The 24319-nt window shown below is 35.0% G+C and overlaps 1 protein-coding gene and 1 pseudogene across 2 annotated transcripts in view; one reads left to right on the top strand and one right to left on the bottom strand.

Moving 5' to 3' along the window:
- COL19A1 (collagen type XIX alpha 1 chain) overlaps positions 1–24319 on the bottom strand; it is a 350374-nt gene that overhangs the window by 270332 nt on the left and 55723 nt on the right. For both annotated transcript variants that reach the window (XM_058734368.1, XM_058734369.1), the window contains exons 7-10: positions 20243–20323; positions 14395–14520; positions 13237–13299; positions 4769–4822 (exon numbers count right to left, since the gene is read on the bottom strand). In XM_058734368.1, coding sequence (XP_058590351.1) covers positions 4769–4822; positions 13237–13299; positions 14395–14520; positions 20243–20323 — 324 coding nt within the window. The remainder of the gene's footprint in view (positions 1–4768; positions 4823–13236; positions 13300–14394; positions 14521–20242; positions 20324–24319) is intronic.
- Positions 14696–15793, top strand: LOC131514827 (ER membrane protein complex subunit 4-like; annotated as a pseudogene).

The raw sequence follows: 24319 nt of genomic DNA, 5'->3' as shown, positions 1-24319 counted from the left end.
CAAGGGCAGAGAGAGAGGGAGCCACAGAATCTGAAGCAGGCTCCAGGCTCTGAGCTGTCAGCACAGAGCCTGACGCAGGGCTCAAACTTACGAACCATGAGATCATGACCTGAGCCAAGGTCGGATGCTTAACTGACTGAGCCACCCAGGCGCCCCTCATTAGAGTTATCTTAAATAAATGGTAACCTGTGGATTATGGAAGTGAGAAAAACACTCTTCAGGTGACATTTCTTCACTTAAGAATGCTGCATCCCTTTAACAGGTGAATTAAGTGACAAGATAGAAGCAGACCCGGTACCACCAGTGACTCTGATCTTGAGGACAGGCTGTGGTCAAAGAGTCGTGATTCTATGGATACTGGTATTAGTCACTGAGGAGAGTCTCTGAAGATGCATGAAACCAGGATCCAATAGCTAAGTGTAGTCTGATACCATGTTTAACGCCATTGGAAGCTGCATGAATTCTGTCTGTGAGGCTCTAAGAGCAACTCAAATAAACTAGACCCAAAGAAAACTGCTTGTAGAAACAAAGAGTATTTGCTAGGACAATCTGCACTGGTTTTAGAACACCATTGATACAGCTTCCCTTTAATCACATTACTTTTTTTATTAAGTTTTTCATTTTAATTCCAATATGGTTAACATACAGTGTTATATTAGTTTCAGGTATAAAATATAGTGATTCAACAATTCTTTTTTTTTTTAATTTTTTTTAAAAAATTTTTTTTTTCAACATTTATTTATTTTTGGGACAGAGAGAGACAGAGCATGAACAGGGGAGGGGCAGAGAGAGAGGGAGACACAGAATCGGAAACAGGCTCCAGGCTCTGAGCCATCAACCCAGAGCCTGACGCGGGGCTCGAACCCACGGACAGCGAGATCGTGACCTGGCTGAAGTCGGACGCCCAACCAACTGCGCCACCCAGGTGCCCCTCAACAATTCTATATATAACTCACTGCTCATCATGATGTGTACTCTCCCTTCATCTATTTCTCTAATCCCACCACCACCTCCCCTCTTGTAACCATCTGTTTCTTCTCTATAGTTAAGAGTCCATTTTTTGTGTTGTCTCTTTTTTTCTTTGTTCATTTATTTTGCTTCTTAAATTGTGCATATGAGTGAAATCATATGGTATTCATCTTTCTCTGACTTCTTTTGCTTAGCTTTATATTCTCTAGATCTATCCATGTTGTTGCAAATGGCAAAATTCCATTCTTTATTATGGCTGACTAATGTTATATATACATATATATATACATATATACATATATATGTATATATATACATACACACACATATATGTATATACATATGACACTTCTTTATCCATTTTTCACATTAGCTTTTAAGTTCCCTGGAGACAGTGTCTTCACATAGACACTGAAGCTCACTGATTTTGTGAGACTGACTGCATCACCATTTCAACCAAATGGACTCCAAGGGCTGAGGCTTCCATTTCCCAGAATTACTAGGCTCAACCAGTTAATTAGTAGCTGGTATATGTCTTTATATTCATTGAAGTTTTACTTTAATTGTAGTACAGATCATCACATTAAATTCTTTCTATAAATTTGAGCTTCTAGGAAAATAAACAAAATCTTTAGTTCTGAGTAGTGTTTGTCTCTGCAACACTACATCTTGCTCCAGTTCCTTCACTCTGCCAAAAATGTCCTCTCTTTTCTAAGAAATTATGTATTGCAGAGAATTGCTTAGCTTGCATATTTAACCTTCCAGCCTGTTACTTTCTTACTGTCATGGCCCTTGATTGATATTATTTTGACTGATTTGAGCCTGTTCATTACTTTATCTAGTTCTTGTACTGAATTCAGTCTGTTGACAGCACCTTTTAGGAGCTGAGAGCCTCCTCCACAATCAGTAGCAATTTACACCTGGTTTTCACCAATAGGATCCAAGAGATGTCACTTTGGAGTAATGAAATTAATGGTATTTTAAACAAATCTTAGTAAATTCTATTCTTTTAAAAAAAAATTTTTTTTTAACGTTTATTTATCTTTGAGACAGAGAGAGACAGAGCATGAACGGGGGAGGGTCAGAGAGAGGGAGACACAGAATCTGAAACAGGCTCCAGGCTCTAAGCTGTCAGCACAGAGCCCGACGCGGGGCTTGAACTCACAGACCATGAGATCATGACCTGAGCTGAAGTCGGACGCTCAACCGACTAAGCCACCCAGGCGCCCCGAGTAAATTCTATTCTAAAGTATTCCAGGAGAATGTTATCCTGCTTCCCCATAATTTACTGTATAAAATTATATCAACTTTACTTCCCATTGTAAAGATGTCCAATGATCTATAATCTATTTTATAGTCCAAGTACTCCAGTGATTCTGCACTTGGCTTAAACAAAGTTCCTATATTCAAAGTAATTCAAAAAATCTCAGTGATCTGAAATCCAAAAAATCTGATTATTATTATGGTGGAATAACTGTATAAAGCAAATTTTGACTAGGGGCAATCTCCTTAGGAGATAGGTGACTGAGTCGTATTCTGTAGAGGAAAAAGCATTTTGAAGGAATTAGACTTTTGAATAAATGTTTACTTCTGAAGAGTCTGCAATTAATGTCATCAGTAAGCTTAGTTAAAAAGAGAATAGCAGTGGGGGTGCCTGGGTGGCTCAGTCAGTTAAGCGTTCAACTTCATCTTAGGTCATGATCTTTCAGGCCATGAGTTCAAGCCCCGTGTCGGGCTCTGTGCTGACAGCTTGGAGCCTGGAGCCTGCTTCGGATTCTGCGTCTCCCATTCTCTCTGCCCCTCCCCTGCTTGCACCCTGTCACTCTATCTCTCTCTCAAAAAATAAATAAGCATTAAGACAAAATTTTTTAATAAAAAAAAAGAGGATAGCATCCCAAATAAATATTAGGTCGTGGCAAGGTATCATTCCACAAAGATTTTACTGAGTCTAATATTTATACTACTACAGGAAGAGTAAGGAAAATTGCATATGGAGCTGAATAATTTCTAAAATGAAAAAGCAGCAGCAATGAAGCAGTCAGCTCTCAGACACATTTAAAAAGGACTCAAAAACTATCTGACAATTTCTGGACCTTCTTACCACTTCAGCTTCAGGTACTCCTGTGACAACTGTACGTTAATAACCACAGGGTCAAGTCCTTCTGGATAATGAGGCACAATGGACTCACTTGATAATTAGTGCAGCTAAAACAGCTACATAAACCTTTCCTAAACTTACTGTACTGAAGAAGAACATTTTCTTAGCATCAACATGTGACACTTTAATAATTAAGCAGTTTAAGTTATGTGTGTATATGCCTACACACACACTCAGAAATCATGAAAAATAAGACAAACTAATTGCAGTTTAATTTACAAACATAACAATTTCAAAGTTTCTATAAAAACTGAACAAATATACAGAATGAATAAGTCACAGGAGTAAAAGGCACAGCATGGGGGAATAGTCAGTGGTACTGCAATAATGTTGTATGGTGACAGACGGTGGCTACACTGGCAGTGAGCACAGCATAACCTATAGAATTGTTCAATCACTATGTTGTACACCTGAAACTAATGTAACACTGCATGCCAATTATACTCAAATAAAAAATGTATAAAACAAAATTGAACTTAAATAAGATGCTGAATGGCCACACTAACCTCTTGTGAGTAAATTCATCATGCAGAATTATCTTTACAGTACTAAAAAAGACAATGTGAAAAATCAACCATTTTAGGAGATAAATACTATATTTATAGCATTTTATTGATGGATCGACATATCTCTTGTATTTTTATTTATAACATCTCGTGTGGTACTATATTTTTAAATGTTTAATTTATGTCTACAATGAAATATGTATGAAAAGCTACTATAGCATAACATAAAATAATGAAACTAAGAAGCTTTGGGGCTCTTGTAATAATGGGAAATGTTCCAGAGCAGGGGTCAGCAAGTTTTTTCTCCAAAGGACCAGACAGTAAATATTTTAGACTTTGTAGGCCATCTGATCTCTGCCACACTTACCTACCACTGCCACGTGGCATAAAAGCAGCCTAAGACAATATGAAAACAAATGAGTGTAGTTGTGTTCCACCACAACATTAATCACAAAATCATACACTGGGAGTTTTTGGCAGCCCGCCACAGGGCCATAGTTTGCTGACCTCTTAACAATCAGACTTATTCTGTATATTTTCTCTTCCTATCTGGTACAACCTTTTAAAACAGCCACACTATCAACAATAGCCAAAGTATGGAAAGAGCCCAAATGTCCACTGACTGGTGAATAGATAAAGATGGGGTACATAGATACAATAGAATATTACTCAGTGATCAAAAAGAATTAAATCTTGCCATTTGCAACAACATGGATGGAACTAGAGTGTGTTATGCTAACTGAAATAAGTCAGTCAGAGAAAGAGAAATACTATATGATTCACTCATATGTGGAATTTAAGAAACAAAACAGATGAACACAAGGGAAGGGAAGCAAAAATAAGATAAAAACAGAGAGGGAGACAAAGCGTAAGAGACTCTTAAATATAGAGAACTAACTGAGGGTTGCCGGTGGGTGTAGGGGGGGGGATGGGCTAAATGGGTGATGGGCATTAAGGAGGGCACTCGTTGGGAGGAGCACTAGGTGTTATATATAAGTGATGAATCACTAAATTCTATTCTTGAAATCATTATTACACTATATGTTAATTAACTTGGATTTAAATTAAAAAATATAATAACAATTAAAAAAAATAAAACAGGCACAAAACTTAAACAAATGGCAAAACCACATACCTTTTCCCCAGGAATTCCAGGAGCACCAAATTCACCTTTAATACCACCTGAACCCTAAAATAAAGAAATGCTCATTAGGTTTTTTTAAAGGTATATTAATTGCTAAGGTAAAGAGAATCTACCATTGCACAGATAAGTTGCTTTTCCTTGCACCAAAGTTTGTTCCCTGAGTTCATTCCTCATATTGTCTACAAGTCATTAAACTATACTTTTGACAATAAATTATCAAAATGTTAGAAAGTAATAAATATCAAAGGGCTAGTAAAAACTAAAACTAGACATTCTCTACACAAATACATATAATTCAACTTTGTCATTTCTTTTATACTTATAAAGATTAGGAATGATTCTATTGCTTTCATCTTAACTAATTCTTCATGCTTTCCATTCAAATAAGTCACGAAATTTTAAATGTTTTATTTATCTATTTTTAGGGAGAGAGAGCGTGGGGATGGGAGGGGCAGAGAGAGAGGGAGACAGAGAATCCCAAGCAGGCTCTTGTGCTGTCAGCGCAGAGCCCGACATGGGCTCAAACTCATGAACCATGAGATCATGACCTGAGCCAAAATCAAGAGTTGGCTGCTTAACTGACTGAGCTACCCACCCACCCTAGTCGTGAAAGATTAGACTCGAAGGTACCCATATATGTTTCATTAATGTGCCTGATCTTCCATTATATCCTCTGGGAAAAATCTCACAGCTGGGTCAATCCAATTGTTAGCTGCCCTGCTCTTCCATCTAAACTGGAAAAAATAATCTCAATGAAGCTGATATGTTACCTATATCTGCCTTAATGGCTCTACCACAAATTCAGTCTAATAAATATGCTTGAAATGGTGAAAAATAATATAAACTTTTTGGATGAGTTTCTCTATCACCAATGTGTGGTAGAAATTAAGAAATATATCAGGATTTTATGAACAAATAACATCATGTTATACTGATATAGTATGTTAATTTCAGATTTTAGGCACACAGGCAAATTTTAACTTCAAGTTTCTAGACATTAGATGAAATTATATCAGGTTGGATAAAACTGATATGAAAATACAAAAATTAATACAAAATAAAATAAATCAAATATATTCAATATTAGATTAGAAAGGTTAAAGAAATATTATTTTATTTATTATATTGACATAGAAAGTCAAAGGTCAATATTAAATCCCACCTCTGAGAGGTTGCTACTAAGCAATTTTTTTCTTTCAAAAAAATTGTGAACATATTTTGAGACAATTATTTTTTATTGGTGTGGTGTGGCTATAGTATGAGCATATGAATAAAGTCAGATTGAAAAAAATACATATTTTTTTCCCGACTAGAAAGGAATCAGTACCAAAGTTTCTGACTATAGAGTCAAGTAAGTTAACTTGTACCATTTTAAACTGTTTTGATTTCCTCTAGAAGTATGTCAGCAAGGTAATCATTTAATAAAGCCTATACTTTTTGGGAAATTAACTCAATATGTGGAAGATAATAATTCAAAAATAAACTGGAAAATTATTCCTCAAAGAGAACTTAGATCATACTCTCCCTTAGGTTCAGGGACATTGAAATTGAGCTGCTATTTTATAAAACTCTGAAGGCATTTCCCCTTTGAAGTGGGTGAGGGTATTAGCCAGAGTTTTAAAGAACTGAGAAAGTAATGTGGTTGCTACATAATTAGGTTGCTAACTACATTTGCTAAGAAAAAGGGAATTAAAAAATTCAGAACATTATAATAATCGAGTTTGAATGAAAGAAAAGTAGTAATTGTTATTTCAAATAATGAAACCCAGAGTTTACTCTTGAACAGATGACACAATTTGATTAGGTGCCCTGATACAGAATACTGATCACATCTAAGTGTTCAAATTCAAGCAGCAGTTGAATTTCAAACCATCTTACTCCATGAGAGAGGGTCATCATTTTTATAAAAAGAAAAAACAAGGCAGTAAATCATATTAATGAAGCATGGATGAGAATATAGGCAAGTAAAGATAAACATTAAATTAAGCCCAAACATTTTTTTCCAAATATTTCTGATTCTTCATTACTAATTGGCAATATGAAGCTAAAACTAATCAGGTCACTAACTTGTGTTTTAAAAGAAAAAGTGTAGTAGAACAAACAATAGTGAAAAATGTAACTGTTCTTTATGATTTAGCATATCTAGTTCTTTCTCTGTAAACTGACTCTTTGTGCTTGGCAAAGTACCCTAGGCAATTGGGGCACCTGAATTTATAGCTTCTAGGAACAGCTGACTTGATGATTTAGACTTTCAGGTGTGATGCTCATTTATTCATTCAACTCCTATTAGGTGCTGTTCTATGTATGTTGCTCACAAAACTTCTATTCTAGTGGAGGAAATAAATAGAGACATAATTTTAACAAGTCAAGTGACACTAAAAATGCTAAGAAAGAAGATAGAGGTGGAATGAAGGGATGCTTTTTATATAAAGATATCAGAAGAGGCTTTTTATTTTAAAGTGATTTCTGAGCAAGAACCTAAATGGTTTGAAGGAGAGAGCCAGATGGCTATCTAAAGAAACCCCAGGTATATGTAACCTGATGTAAAGACCCTGGAGCAGGAGTGAACAGGGGAAACGGTAGGAGACAATATAGGGAGTGGAGAGGTAGGGATAGGGAGAGCTCTACACATTATGCAAAGCCTTGTAGCCAAGGCAAGAGCTTCAGTGTTCACCTTGAGGGAGAAAGGAAGCCACGGGTGGATTTTGACCCAGGTAGGAAAGGATTTCCTGACAGGATTATTCATTGTGAAATAATATTGGGAACAGAAGACACAGATTTGAATGAAATACTTATATCAAGTGATCTTTTTAAGAAATGAACTGTCAATAAATTATTAATATTTACTACAAGTACCACACAATAACCATCTGAGATTTTTATATACTAAAATATTTAATCAATTGCAAACTCTAAGGGATTATTTTACAAATGAAGACTATTTTGTTTTTGGTCAAGTCACATAAGAAACTGAACTCTAAAGGATTATCTCCATCTCTCCTTCAACATGTGAAGATTATACTGTGGATAGAAAAGCAGAAGAAACATATATTTTTTCAGTACCTATTATGTGACAGTTTCTAGCACTCAATATTTTATACACATTTTATTGTACTCCTTCTTCACAATAAAGCATTGACTAGGTATTATTAAGTATCATTTTTAAAGTAAGTAAGAGGGGGACAGGATTCACTCTCAAGTGGTTCAGGTTCCAAAGAGGTAAGCCTTCTAATATACTGTCCTAAATATCCTTTGTCAGTCTTAAAACCAAAAGGAAAACCTTGAGAACATCTAGTTCCCTTAGTAACACTGCACTTCTGATCATTTTACAAAATTAACTATTCAATATGCCTTAGAGCAAATGACTTTCAATCTTCAAGCTCTGCAGACATTATTTTGTGCACCTAGTCTAATAATGAAAATTACATACCAGACTTAAACACAGAGGAAAGTCATCTTTATTTATTTCACATTAAAGTTGCAGGATCACACAGTACAATAAGAACAGGAACAGACTCATCATCAACTCCTTAAAATGAAATAATACATCTATGTTTATTACGAGTGCCAGGAAAGTAGAACACATTCATGGCCACAGTCATCTGAAGTCATAATTACATAGCAAGTACTATGCTGGTTTAATCAAATGCTGGTGCTTGTACTGAAAAAATAAAGGAAGCATACCAATCAATTATTTGTCTTGTTTTGTAAATCATCAATTTATTTTATCCCAGCTGTTTTTACCTTGCTACTAAAATCACCTGCAATTATGAGTTCCACGTAGTCTGGACACTAAAACCAATGTTAGTATTTTAAAAACATATCTTAAGTGGGAAGTTACATAACACATTGTAACCTTAAGATACATTTCTTGTATATTTTATATATTTGGAATAAAATAAATTTGCTAATTATCATTTTTACTAATTCCTTCCTAGTTCTTTTCTACTGGTTTTCTTTCCTACAGAGGGAGGAAAGACTCCTTAAACAAATCAACACTAGATTATAAACTCAGTGAGATTAAGCCTATGCTTTCTCACTACTGCTATAGCTCCAGAACTTAGTATACTTTTTGTTATAATAATAGGAACTCAATAAATAGTTGCTGATAAATTAACGAATAAAAGAAAAATGAATATTTACATATTAAAGGAGACATCTATTTATGATTAAAGAGTAAGGAGAAAGAATGAGTCTTTAAAAGATATATGCTCTAACAAGAGAGACTCAGCACTTAATCTTTTAAAAAAATCATTTAAAGGTGATTTAATGATTTTATTAATATTTATGTAATATTTTTTAACAGGGGCAAGGATATTTTTAAAGTATTTTATCCCTTCTAAAACTGACATGTGAAATTTCTTCCTATGCCAGTAATCTTAAATTGATAGAATTGGTAAGTCAAAGAATAAGAAAGTCAAGTTAAAAAATGGTAATGTGCATCACATCACAATCAACCAACAAGTAAGCCATATATGCATTTTCAAAGTACTTTGTGTCAACCTTACAATGTAGGTAGAACTGATAGATTATACACTCTCCTTTACAGATGAGGGAAATGAAACATGAAGAGACTGGGTGGCTTGGCCAAGCTCACACTGCTAACCTAAGAAGAGTTGGGATTAATTCAGATCTCTCTACTCTATGAGTCCTCTTAATTATGTTACCTTGAGCACACCATTCTACCCATGCATGGTTTTCTCAGTTGCAAAATGAGGATAAAAATATTGGGTTGCCTTTCTTTACGAAGTTAAAAGGATTAAAATGAGTATTACAAGTGGAAGTACCATGATCAAAGAACACAAATAATACTGGAGAGCTTTTAAATATAGAGCAACCTTCAAAATGCAAACTGATTAAGAGAAGGACACTGGATTTGACAGGTCTAGGGGTTCAGATCCCAGCTTGACCACGTGGCCTTGGTCAATAATTTAACCTCCTTAAACTTCAGTTTTGCCTTCTATAAAATAGTAATACCAACACTTAACATGAAGAGTTTTAAGGATCAAAAAGATAAGATATGTAAATCACTCTTCTCAGTGTCTGGCACATAGTAAGCATTCAATAAATACTAGCTATTGCTATAATGATTTATATGTTCAGTTTGATTGATGTAGTCCTTAGAACTAGATATTGTTTAGTGGCATTCAGCAAAGTTATCCCAAGTAATTTGATTTAAAGGGCAAAACTATATGCTCCATCCTACTTCAAAATTCCCATTTGAACAGCTACTAAGGTTCCTAAAGTTGCCATGCAAGCCACAATGGGCAGAACTTACTTTAGGAGTCAAATGCCTATGATTGTTTTTGTTGAAGTTTGCTGTGCAAGTCTGAAGGATCAGTCATTGCTCAGACATCAGTCTCCTACCCTTTAAAATAAGGAGCCCACTTAGATTATTTTGTTAATTTAGAACCATGGACTTCCAAGTTAAGGCATGAATGGAATTTAAATCTGTTTCACCTTGGAAAGATAACAAAAACATAATCAACTCCTAAGCCTAGCACAAATTAATGTATTTAGGTATCTAACGAAAGACATGATATTAAAAAGTGGAAAAGAGAACACTTAAGTTTTGATACAGCAGGGAGAAGGGAAAGGCAGATCTCTAAACACGGGATACTGCTTAGAATTAGTTCAACAAAGATGAGCTGTTTAAGAAAAGGGTAGGAAGCTAAGGAAGAATCTTAAGTGGGACTCCTCAGCAGACAAGAGAAACAAGTCACGAGAAAAGTAAATTATAAATGAATATCCCTGATAAACATAGATGCAAGTATCCTCAACAAAATATTAACAAAATGAACTCAACAATAAAGTGAAAGCATTATACACCAGGATCAGAACATTCCATGCAAAAGCAACAAAATACACATTCTTTTCAAGTGCACATGGAACACTTTTCAAGACAGATCAAATTTTAGGCCACAAAAACAAATCTTAAATTTCAGAAACTGAAATCATTTCAAGCATCTCTTGCAACCACAGAGATATGCAACTAGAAATTAATTAAATGAAAAAGAAACTGAAAAATTCACAAATATGTGGATATTAAACAACATGTTACTGAGTAATCAATGCATCAAAGAAAAAATAAAAAGAGAGATAAAAAATATCTTGAGACAAATGAAAATGTAAATATAGCATACCAAAATTTCTGAGATACGGCAAAGGCAATTCCAGGAGGGAAGTTCAATGTGATAAATGCCTACCACAAGCAACACAAAAAGTCTCAAATAAGCAACTTAACTTTACACCTCAAGGAACTAGGAAAAAAAAAAAATCAAAGCCTAAAGTTAGTAGAAGGAAGTAAATAACAAAGAGTACAGCAGAAATAAATGAAATAGAGACTAAAAAGATAATAGAGACCAATGAAACTAAGAGCTCGTTCTTTGAAAGAGAAACAAAATTGACAACCCTTAAGTATATTCATCAAATAAATAGATAAATACACAATAAATACACAAAGGACACAAATAAAATCAGAATTGAAAAAGAAGTTACAACTGATACCACAGAAACATAAGGGATCATGAGACTACTACAATGATATGTCAACAAATTGGACAATGTAGAAGAAATGTATAAATTTCTAGAAACATATATCTTACCAAGACTGAACCATGATAAACAAAAAATGAGCAGACTGATTACTAATAGGGAGACTGAATCATTAATCAAAAATCTCCTAGTAAACAAATCTGCAGGACCAGACAGTTTCACTGGTGAATTCTACCAAACATTCAAAGAAGAATTAGTACCAATCCTTCTCAAACTCTTCCAAAATGCAGAATAAGAGAACTCTTTCAAATCTGTTTTATGTGGCCAGCATTACCATGATATCAAAATTAGACAAATATGCCACAAATAAATAAAATTACAAGCTAATACCCCTGATGAATATAGGTGTAAAAATTCTCACAAAATATAAGCAAACAGAATTCAACAATATATTAAAAGTATCATATACCATGATCAAGTGGGATTTATTACAGGCATGCAAGGATGGTTCAACATCCATAAATTAGTCAAGATGATAAACTGTATTAACAAATTTAAGGATAAAAATCATATGATCATCTCAATAGATGCAGAAAAAGTATTTGACAAAATTCAACATCCATATATGATAAAAATTCCTAAGAAAGTGACGATAGAGGGCAAGTACCTCAACATAATAATGGCCATATATGACAAGCCCACAACTAACATCATACTCAATGGTGAAAAGCTGAAAACTTTTCCTTTAAGATCAGAAACAAGACAAGGGTGCCTAATTCCACTACTACTATTCAACATAGTATTGGAAGTCCTAGCCAAAACAATTAGGCAAGAAAAAGAAAGAAAAGGCATCCAAATTGGAAAGGAATAAGTGAAGCTGTCACAACTTACAAATGACATGATTGCGTATATAGAAAACCCTAAAGACTCCATCAAAAGACTGTTAGAACTAATTAACAAATTCAGTAAAGTTGCAGAGTACAAAATCAAGATACAAAAATCTGTGGTGTTTCTATACACTAATAGTGAACTATCAGAAAGAGAAATCTTTAAAAATCTTAATTATAATTGCATCAAAAAGAATAAAATACCTAGGAATAAATTTAACGAAGGAAGTGAAAGACATGTATATTGAAAACTATAAGACATTAATAAAAGAAATTGAAGAAAATACAAATGGAAAGATATTCTATGCTCATGGATTAGAAGACTCAATATTGTTCAAATATCTATACTACGCAAAGCCATCTACAGTACAGTGCAATCCCTATCAAAATGGCATTTTTCAGGGCACCTGGGTGGCTCAGTCAGTTAAACATCCGACTTTGACTCAGGTCATGATCTTGCAGTCCATGGTTTGAGCCCCATGCCAGGCTCTGGTGTTGACAACTGAGAGCCTGGAGCCTGCTTCAGATTCTGCCTCTCTCTCTCTTTCTCTCTCTCTCTCTCTCTCTCTCTCTCTCTCTCTCTCTCTCTCCCTCTCTCTCTAGGCCCTTCCTCTGCTCATGCTCTGTGAAATGGGTGAAGAGGGTATAATTTTATATAAAAGTAAAATACACAAATAAACAAATGAATAAGAAGCTAAAAAAGAATCTTCAGTGGGGACCCATCAACACACAAGTGAAATAAGAGTTCATCAAGTATTCGGTGAACAGAATGCTAAAAAAGTTAGGGCATAACAAAATATAAATGTTCTTACTTCACAATTTTGCTTATAGTTTATAGATAACAAAGATTTGGGTCTCTATATCTTTTAAAATTTTAGTTCCAATAGGAACTCAAAAGCAGACTTGGATGCTGATATAGTCTTTCTCATTTCAGTGATCAGCATTTAAATATAGTCCTTAATAGCCTTTAACAGAAACGTGCATTTGTATGGGACATAGAGATATGACGTGGACACATTTTTAAATCACTTATGAACCAATCCACTTTCATTCTGACAGTGTTTTGTGGTATCTTACCGGTTCTCCTTTATCCCCTTTCTGACCAGGTGAGCCTCGAGTTCCTGGAAAACCTGCTTCTCCCTGAGCAAAAGTGGATTTCTGTGTTATCAAACATTCTGTCACATTGAGCCAAAGACTAATAATTTGTAAATATGAAGGTGACAACAGTAGGATAAAGCTTTACTCTCCTCTGAGCTGATGGTGGTCCCTCTGCTGGAATGCCCTTCCCTTGTTCAGGAGGCTCAGTACTCTCCGTCTTCCAAATACCATTTGACATCATCTCCTCCATGAGACTTTCCAGGAACTTGAACACATGATGCTCCCCTATGGCCCTGCACCTGCCTTTCTCATGGAGCCTATGATACAGTGTTGGTCGCTACAAGAAATGTAAATTTCCTCTAAACTTTACCTCACCCATATACCCCCTCTTCCAACCAAGAGCAAAGGGGTAGCAGGATGTGTTAAGCCTCTAAGGGGAAGTATGAAGTGACAGTGCCAGGGGACATTCTGCTCTAGGAACCTCTTTCCTTTCCCAGGTAAGGGCACAGAGGAAAACCATCAAGAAATCACTCAACCTACTTTTAGCATAGCCTCTTGACTGCCATTACTATTCACAAAAGAAGTTTATGTCGGTCCACGGGCCCACTCTTCCTGACCAGGGGACTGTAGTGGTACCAGAGAAGCAACTTCTTTGAGTGATATTCTCTATAAATTCTCTACGCAATTTATGGCAAAAGGAGACGGCTGGCTGGATATTTGGAGATACTGGACAAACAGCCTCCACACAACAAAGAAATACCATATAGGGTATTTTTGTGTATGTGTGGAAGAGCAGGCACTGTTTCAACTGTGAATTCCCAAAACTGAAGCTTACTCCTGGCACATGTTAAGTACTCAATATTTGTCTATTGTACAGGTGGGTCCTCCCCTTACCTTTCTATCCATTCTCATTCATAGCCTGGAAAGTCTATGGCTTCAGAACTAGCCAGAAAACAGTGCATGAAATCCTTTCTCCAATTCCCTTCTCATAATCCATCCCAGCGACTGAATGGCTTATGCTTTTGATTCAACTAGCACTAGAGGTCAAGATACATTCTGTGCACTGGGGCCACATCCAAGGGGATGGCTCACTTTGTGCAGTGGCTTCTCAGTGGGCATAGATTAAAACTAGCAAACCTTGTTTGGAATGCACTGGCACCGGTCTTGAAGTTCCTCCTTTGCTGGAAGATAGGCGGACAGTTTACTGGCATGAGCGGGTAACAGTGATGATGCAGTGCTTCCAAAGCCATCATAATCTGGACACTAAAATCCAGAAAAATGAATAGAGTTAATTCCCAACATTCTAGCATCCCAAATACTGGCTCCCACCAAACTAGGGATGACTGGAGTTGCCTGAAAGAACCACCTTCTAATTAGCCAAAAGTTGATACAGGTATATGAAAATTGATAATGTCTTTGCTCTTTCACTAGGCCTCCAATGTGTTTCATTACACTACAACATGTTAGAAATGCGCTAAAATTTGTTTTGATGAGGAATTCTAAAGCTATTATAAATGACTTTATGATAAGTACAGAAATATCAAATATTTACAATAACTGCATTGTTACCATAGAATAGTTATACACATTACATCTGTATACGTTTTTGTGGAACAAAATTTAAAATAAAAGCAAGTGACTTGAACTTTTAGAACCTCATTTACTCCTATAAGATGAATGTAAAGGCATAAGGAGCTTGGTAGCTTTGGTAGGCAGCCATTGCCATGATGACCCTGAGGGCCTGGTGGCTAACCGAGGTCGGTGCTTCAAGTGGGCCATTGAGCCGAGCGGGCCTGGAGGAGGCAGCAGGAGACAAAGTGGCCAAGGCAGTAGCCAGGGAGACTCACTGTACCCTGACAGTTGCTTGGACAAGCAAGTGCCTGCCTGAAACCAGCATGCAAGAGACAGACAGGATTGTAGCGGAGAAGCGCTACTGGAACATTGCCTTGGGTCCCTTCAAGCAGATTCCCATGAACCTCTTCATTATGTATATGGCAAGCAATACTGTCTCCATCTTCCCTACTACAGTGGTGTGATGGTGGCTTGGGGGGCCTCTTCAGGCACTTATGGCCATTTCAGCCACTTTCTTTTTTTTTTTTTTTTTTTAAATTTTTTTTTTTCAACGTTTTTTATTTATTTTTGGGACAGAGAGAGACAGAGCATGAACGGGGGAGGGGCAGAGAGAGAGGGAGACACAGAATCGGAAACAGGCTCCAGGCTCCGAGCCATCAGCCCAGAGCCCGACGCGGGGCTCGAACTCACGGACCGCGAGATCGTGACCTGGCTGAAGTCGGACGCTTAACCGACTGCGCCACCCAGGCGCCCCCATTTCAGCCACTTTCAAGATGCTAGAAAGTTCAAGCCAGAAGTTTCTGTACGATTTGGTGTATTCTCAGAAACCTCATGGGTTTGGCATGGACTGTTTATTAGTGCCAGTCAATGGGACTATTGCCCACACATGCATCAGATTGGTTAGCCCTCATTGAGCCCCCAGAGAGGATGGGGTTCAGTGGTGGAGAACTGCTTCTGTGAACCTGAGAAAGAACTACCTGGTCCTACATCCTGGGATCTCATGTACAGCCTCTTTATGCCCAGAGGCTCCCCCTCGGCATACAAACTCTTAATATCATCATTCAAGCTGGGAAGAGCCCAAAGCTCCCTGCTCCCCATGGCGAGGAGGCAAACCCCAGAAAGACAAGTATGTATCACTATGAACACAAACGACATGACAACCCTTGACTGAAAATAATGTTGAAAACTGTATTTATGGTTCCAGGACAGAGCAAAACAACAAATGAAACTGTAACTCTAATGAAACAAAAGAACGCCTGCTGCTAAATCAAGACCCACAGCAGCAGCTCCTTTCAATAAATTGTGTGGTTGAGAACAATGCTTAAAAAAAAAGTGGCACAAGTTTCCCTTAAATCTATTCTCCTTAATATTTCACTTCTATTTAACATAAACTGGGACATAAAAATTCTGTTGGAAACACTTTGGAAGATGTGAGAAACTAATGCTAGATTCAGATTACACATGATGAAAAGAAAAACAAAACAGACAAAGAGCAAATAAAAAAATACTTTTTACACTCCAAGATGGTATATATTTAATTAAAGTGTATCTTATTCTACTCCTTTGTCCTTTAAAGTTATTAAAAAGTCTACACTATAACAGACAAGTGGCAAAATTTATACTTTATCAGTGGGTTCAGAACATGTGGGATAACATGAAGTGAAACTCAGTTACAGAGAAATGACTTTTTCTCTCAAAAAATAAATCCAGATGGGAGGATAAATGTATCCTCTCCTATCCCATTACTTACCAGTGATTAATTATTGTTAATAATTATTAAATTAATAATTAATAGTTTCATAATAATTATTTCATAATTTCAGTCTCCTCATCAGGGTTTGTAACTGTGAATTTGTAATTTTATGCTTGCCATTTCATAACTCTGAATTTCCAATTTAGGGGAAAGGGCTCACACATTACATATTACAAATTATATATGCTTGGAAAAATATTGTCAGGATAAAAAAGTAGTAAAGGATGGTCAGTGGTTATTTACTGTGGTGAGACCAAGGTTGATATCTACTTCCTTCTTTAAATTTGGCTGTATTTTCCAAGTTTTCTATGACAAACATACATAATTTTTAAGACACAAAATTATTTTGAAAAAAAATGGGTAGCATTCCAATGCCTGTGAAAACAACAAAAACTGTAAGAAAAATAGCACCCAGAAACACTGGGATTAGGTTCCCATGTCCACCACTAGTTCCATCACATTTACCCTCTCCAGATTTAATAACTGGCTCTTTTGTTACCTTGATCAGTTTCCAAGTCCACAAGTTTCAAGTCACATTAGAATGAAACATGATTATCACCAGAATAGTTCATTTCTCTCATATGATTTGATATGATTTTCCAGTCAGGTCCAGCTCTACTGGTTCCCACTCAGATGACCACAACCCAATTTGAGTTCATAATTTTGCTCTGGATAACTGATTTACTACATTAAATTGGGGATTTAAATGACTTGAAAAGTATGTCTCAGGCTTCACTATAAAACTGTCCACACTCTCCAAAGAGTGCCTAAAGAGAACATGAAAATGTACAAGTAAGGACTCTTTGTAAAACTTCTGGTTTTGATTTGACACATATTTACTTAATTGGCCCTACAAATTTTAATCACATTTCACATTTATTTTCAACAAATGTTGCTAATTTCCTCCTTCTGCCTATGTCTGTAGTCATGAAACTTGACAGAAACAGAAAATCTAATTAATAGAAGCAAAGAAGTATATTTACAAATTATCTTGAATAAATTTTACCCTTGAAATATGCTATAAACTATTAATAACAAAAAACATGTCTGATTTGAAATTCCAAGATAAAATTAAATTTTTAAGCAAGCACATTAAAACTTTCTGAATTCAATACATTTTTCAAAAAAAAAAAGTTGGTGTCAGAATTATAACAGATGCACTTAAATGGCTTTTATATAATTATTTATCTTCCCATTTGTAAAATGTAGCATGTTTCTAATTTCTGTTACTCATTAACAGAATGATGATGTCCCTTCAAATAATTATCATCAGGAAAATAGGCAGGTTTTTGTTATTTTTTTCTTACGGCTGGAGATGAATTCCTACCTTCTTTTCCACAATTTAACTCCAAAGTAACATTTTTAGGATGTGATTAACTTTTTTACCATAATTTATTAAGTTACATCACTGTTTTTAATAATCAAACCACTCCACTAAATCTATCACCTATACTTCCTTAAACACTTTTCTCATAATTTGTATTGAAAATATCTATTATGTGATGACACAGAGTAAAAACTAGTCAAGAATACAACTTTCTTTTTCTCTTTCTTTCTTTCTCTCTCTCTCTCTCTTTCTCTTTCTTTTCTTTCTTTCTTTCTTTCTTTCTTTCTTTCTTTCTTTCTTTCTTTCTTTCTTTCTTTCTTTCTTTCTCTTATGTTTATTTATTTCAGAAAGAGTGAGAGAAAGAAAGAGAGCAGGGCAAGGGCAGAGAGAGAATCCCAAAGAGGCTCCATGCTGTCAGTGCAGAGCCCAACATGGGGCTTGATCTTACAACCCATCATGAGATCATGACCTGAGCTGAAATCAAGAGTTGGACACTTAACTGACTGAACCAGTCAAGTACCCCAAGATTCAGTATTCAGATATATCAAAAAAATTTTATGCTGCTTTTTAATCAGGAAAAATTATTATTTTAAAAGCTCTTACATCCTAAACAAATAATTAATTTAAAAAATAAGCTTTCAGAGAATTAAACACCTTCAAAATTTACATATGTGGCTCCAGGAAGTCTCGGTATTTCAGGTCTGTAGATTGGCATTATAAATTATCTTTTTAGATATTTTTAGAATGATATTTGGCTGGCTTTCATTTTACTTGGAATGAGAGCCATAAACTGGTTTGGAGATATGCTTTAAACCAAGTTACATAAGTAAAACAAGTAATTTTGAAAGACTTAGATAATGCTTTAAATCAGCCACATTATTATCCTACTATTCACAGTGAGAGACAGAAGTTAAAAATATTTCTGAATTACTAAGTTATTGATAAAATTTTCATACAATTTTGGATGTAAGTATAGAAGTTCTGAAAAGTCTAAGATACAGAGAAAAACATTTCACCTTTTACTTTCACTTTTCATATGTTCTCTCTGTAAGACTTTTTAAAATTAATCCCTGTTAAGCACTTTTTGTCCCATCTACCTGCTTTAATAGTTGATAAGTCAACAACTTAAGAAAGTGTTTTGACTGTCTTCTAGAAACAAAGCTCTAGAAATAGAAAAGCACAGCATGAGGGGCACCTGGTGGTTCAGTCAGTTAAGGGTCCGACTTTGGCTCACCTCATGATCTCATGGTTCCTGAGTTCGAGCCTGATGTCAGGCTCTGTGCTGACAGCTCAGAGCCTAGAGCCTGTTTCGGATTCTGTGTCGCCCTCTTTCTCTCTGCCCTTTACCCATTTGCACTCCGTGTCTCTCTCTCTCTCTCTTTGTGTCAAAAATAAACATTTTAAAAAATTTTTTTAAAAAAGTGGAGCATGAAAGTGTAACTCCCCTCAATGAGCTTAAAATGGAGTTGATTAAATAAAAACAAATGCAACTGTATCTAATAACATAAGATAGTGCACCTGATCACTATAATGAGAACTACAGAAAGTGCTGAATTCAGTATTTTTTTCTTTGGAATGGAATATTGGTACAAGAAATTAACAGTTGTACAGTTAGGTTGGGAATATTAAGAATGAGAGGCTGAGTAACCGAGTTTATATTCTGTTGCCAACAGGGAGTGACCAAAGGCTTGGGGAAAGAGATGAACAGCAGGCAGTGAATGTGCCTTATTCATGACTGTTATAGCCTTGTTCTTTAGCACAATGTCTAGAAGATCAGTGTTTTTGAATAACAAATGTTTACTGAGAGAAAATAAATGCATATACAAAGCAGTGATTCAGAGACTTATTCTGGTTATCTTGAAATAAAATGGTGTAGAGACTGGAAAGGCAGTTGACACGATAATGCAAAAATCCAGTCAGGAGATAAAGGCAGACCATGTCAATAACAGGGAAAAGGTAGATGAAAAATCTATCACAAAGGAAAACTATCCAAGATGGATAACAAACTAGAAGAGGAAAGTGAGAAAGAGTAACATATGATCACAGATTTAAAATTCCTGCAACTGGAAAATGATGATGTTATCATTAGAACATATTTTAAGGAGAAAGTCATAAATTCTCTTTATGTCAAGTCCAAAGTGAGGACATACCATTCCCAAAGTTCAAGACAAAACACTGGGATTCACACTGTAAAAAGAAACTATGTGAGAGCACTATAAGGGGTGTCTTACTGGGAACAAATTACTCACCTGGCTTCAACAGAAGACACTCAGTGCTGCTCTACATTTACACTCTACAGATGCATTCTTCACATGCCACGAAAACTAACTTACCTTAGCATCTGATATTTCGCAGCATGTTTCTTGGGCTATGAAGTTTGAGTTACAGTAGATTTTAAGTTGATGAAGTTCAATCTATTAAAAAAGTAGTGATAAGACACATCATTAGTTTTCTTGAAAATCACATTTAGGCACTTAAAAGCTATGGTAATTTAACTGGAAAGATAAAAAGAAGCTAATACAAATAAGTTATTGGTAGATATTTTTAATGTTTTTATTTAATTTAGGATTCATGATTTTATGGACCATTAGAGAAAGAGGCATGGATTCAATTATTGAGATAGATCTCTGTATGAAAGAAATCAGATAATGAAGGCAATTGCAAATTTTTGCTAGTTGTTTCATACAAAAAAGAAGTATTTAATTACAAGAGAGGTATTGTTACTCATTACAATAAAGTATGCCCACAAAATAAGAAATATTCCAAAGTAAAAAATTCTGGAGAAAAAGTAGTCAAAGGAATGAACACATGATGGAAAAGGCTTTCTCAATACCTCCAGATCTCTTATTTGAGGCACTGAAACAGGTGCTTACTTCCCAACAAGAAAAAAAAAAGAGAGAGAGAGAGATTTGGTTTTCATCTTTTTAATGCATTCTAATATCGATGGGGGTAATCCTAAGCCACACTCACAATCTTTTTACAAAAATAATAGATTCCTTCTCTTGGCTTAGCAGATTCACGTTTTTTGGCATTGGACATGAAATATAAAATAGTAAAACTTTGGTTTGTGAGCATAATTCATTCCGGAAACATGCTTGTAGTCCAAAGCACTTGTATATAAAAGCAAATTTCAAAAACCATTGGTTCAGTTGTGATCATATGACATTCGCTGTCATATATTACTTATATTGCAAGACATTGCTCATTTATCAAGTTAAAATTATTATCAAAAATGTTTTCTCATCTTGTGGAACAAGTTACTCACAATCCGAGATTTTACAGTTCAAAAAAGGTACAATCATGCCTTTAAATGCAAAAGCAAGGAACCACATAAGAATAATAAAGAGTATTGACAGAATTTCAATATGACAGACACGTAAATTGGCTGTTTTAAATTAATCTGTGGTTGCAAATTTAGTAGTTTAAAATAAATCCTACAATGATTTGACATATTTGACACAGGTCAGAAACAACCTCTCCTTTCATCCCTGTCTTCTTCCTCCTGCCTGCCCTTCTCTTTCTCTCTCTGTCTCCACCTCTTCCTCTGTCTCCCAATATTCCAGAGCTAAATTATGCATTACTTTGATAACAAGATGTACTTGTTATAGAGATATCCAACTTTTATATTACAATAATTAATCCTACCATAATGAAAAGCAGATATCTTCAGTTGTTTTGAAACTCTGCCCAACACCAAAAAAGCACAGAGGTAGAAAAAAGGCTGTAACTATCACTCTACACTGAGATGAACAAAATCAATTCAGCTCATGAAACATGTTAAGAACTCCAGACATCTTGTGAATTCATGAGCAGCCTTAATGATTTCTTTTGTGTAACTTTTTGCAAGGTATTGAAGTTAACTTTTGTTTATAAAGTTTAAATACACTGTCTTACATAGTCTAATGAAAAGCCACATAGTAACATACCCACTAAGTAGAATAAAGAATGGGGACTCCAATTAACTTTCTTCCTAACTAAAACCAATTAATCATCATCATTGTTACCAAAATAGCCAATAAATATTAAAACTCAATTATATACCATCCACTCTACTAGGCCCTTTATATGAATTATTTTACTTAACTGAAGATAGATGACCAATTTTTGACATATTAGAAACTAATCAATTAACATGACATTGAAACTACATTCCTAGTTTAATGATGCTTTATTATTCATTAGTTACTTTAGAATCCTTCATTGACAACAGTACTTTATAAGGACAGTGTTCAGGGCTAAGTCTATACTGGCCCTGTCACACAGAATTTGTTAAAAAAAATCCTTTATATCAGTTTTGTCATCTACCTCTTTCTCACAGAAGCAAATGGACAGTATACATAAAATAAACAAACTCAATTATTATGATTTTCTTCAATAACAGACATCCTGAACAGTACATCCTGAACAGTACATCCTATGGTACTATTTTTGTGCAGTACCATAGTGTTTTGATTAGTACAGTTTTTAAGTGCTTCTTGAAATCTGGAATTGTGATACCTCCAGTTTTGTTCTTCTTTTTCAAGATAACTTTGGCTATTCAGGGACTTTTGTGCTTCCATACAAATTTTAGGATTATTTGTTCCAGTTCTGTGAAAAATGCTCTTGGTGTTTTGATAGGGATTGCATTAAATCTATAGATTGCTTTGGGTAGTATGGAAATTTTAACAGTATTTATTCTCCCAATCCACAAACACGGACTATCTTTCCATTAGTTTGTGTCATCTTCAATCTCTTTCATCAGTGTTTTATAGTTTTCAGAGTTCATGTCTTCCATCTCCTTGGTTAAGTTTACTCCTAGGAATTTTATTATTTTTCATGCAATTGTAAATGGTACTGTACTCTTAATTTCTTTGTCTGCTTCTTCATTATTAGTGTATTGAAATGCAACAGATTTCTATATGTTGATTTTGTATTCTATAACCACACTGAATTCACTTATCAGTTCTAGTAGATTTTTGGAGTCTTTAGAATTTTCTATATATATATTACCATGTCATCTGCAAATAGTGAAAGTTTTACTTCTTCCTTACCAATTTGCATGCTTTTTATTCCTTTTTCTTTATCTGACTCCTGTGGCTAGGCCTTCCAGTACCATGTTGATAAAAGTGGCGGGAGTGAGTAACTTTGTCTTGTTCCTGAGATTAGAAGAAAAGCTCTCCACTTTTCACCATTAAGTATGATGTTTGCTGTGGGTCTGTCATACATGGCCTTTATTATATTGAGGTTTGTTCCCTCTAAACCTACTTTGTTGAGGGTTTTTATCACGAATGGAGATTGTACTTTGTCAAATGCTTTTTCCACATCTACTAAAATGCTCATATGCTTTTTATCCTTTGTCTTGTTGATATGATGTATCACATTGATTTGCAAATACTGAACCACTCTTGCATCCCAGGAATAAATCCCACTTGATGGTGGTGTGTGATTTTTTAAAATGTATTATTGGATTCAATTTGCTAATATTTTGTTGAGGATTTTTCCACCAATTTTAATCAGAGATATTGGCCTGTAGTTCTCTTTTTTGTAGTGTCTTTATCTGCTTTTGGTTTTAGGGTAATGCTGGCCTCATGGAATGAATTTGGAAATTTTCCTTCTTCTACATCTTGCAATAGTTTGAGAACAGTTGGTATTAACTCTTCTTTAAAGTCTCAGTAAAATTCACTTGTGAAGCGGTTAGGAGTTTTTGGATTAATGATTCAATTTCATTGGTGTGTTAAAATTCATTATTCCTACTTTAGTTTAGGAAGGTTATATTTTTCTAGGAATTTATCCATTTCTTCTAAATTGTCCAATTTGTTGACATATAATTTTCATATTTTCTTACAATAATTTGTATTTCTGTGGTATCAGTTTTTATTTCTCCTTTTTCATTTCTGATTTTGTTTGAGTGTTCTCTCTCTTGTTCTCCTTTTTTTTTTTTTATGAGTCTAGCTAGAGGTTTATCAATTTTGTTGATCTTTTCAAAGAGCCAGCTCCTAGTTTAATTGATCTATTGTGTTTTAGTTTCTATTTTGTGTATTTCTGCTCTAATATTTATTATTTTCTTCCGTCTGGTTTGATGGAAGAAAATAGCTGCTTTGTATGTAAGGTTATTTTGCTTATTTGATACTTTCTTGCTTCTTGAGGTAGACCTGCATTGCTGTTAACTTCCTTCTTGGAACCACTTTGCTGCATCGCAAAGATTTTGGACCACTGTTTTTTCATTTTCATTTGTTTCCATGTATTTTTATTTCCCCTTGATTTCTTGGGTGACCCATTTTTTTTTTTAGTAGCATGTTATTAACTTCCATGTATTTGTGTTTTTTTCCACATTTTTTTCTTGTGAATGATTTCTAGTTTCATAGCATTGTGGTCAGAAAAGATGCATGGTATGACTTTGATCTTTTTGAGTTTGTCGAAACTTGTTTTGT

This window comes from Neofelis nebulosa, chromosome 6 (assembly GCF_028018385.1).
Source record: "Neofelis nebulosa isolate mNeoNeb1 chromosome 6, mNeoNeb1.pri, whole genome shotgun sequence".
Lineage (NCBI taxonomy): Eukaryota > Metazoa > Chordata > Mammalia > Carnivora > Felidae > Neofelis > Neofelis nebulosa.
Note: the sequence above shows the minus strand (reverse complement) of the source record. Positions and strands in the feature narration are given on the sequence as shown.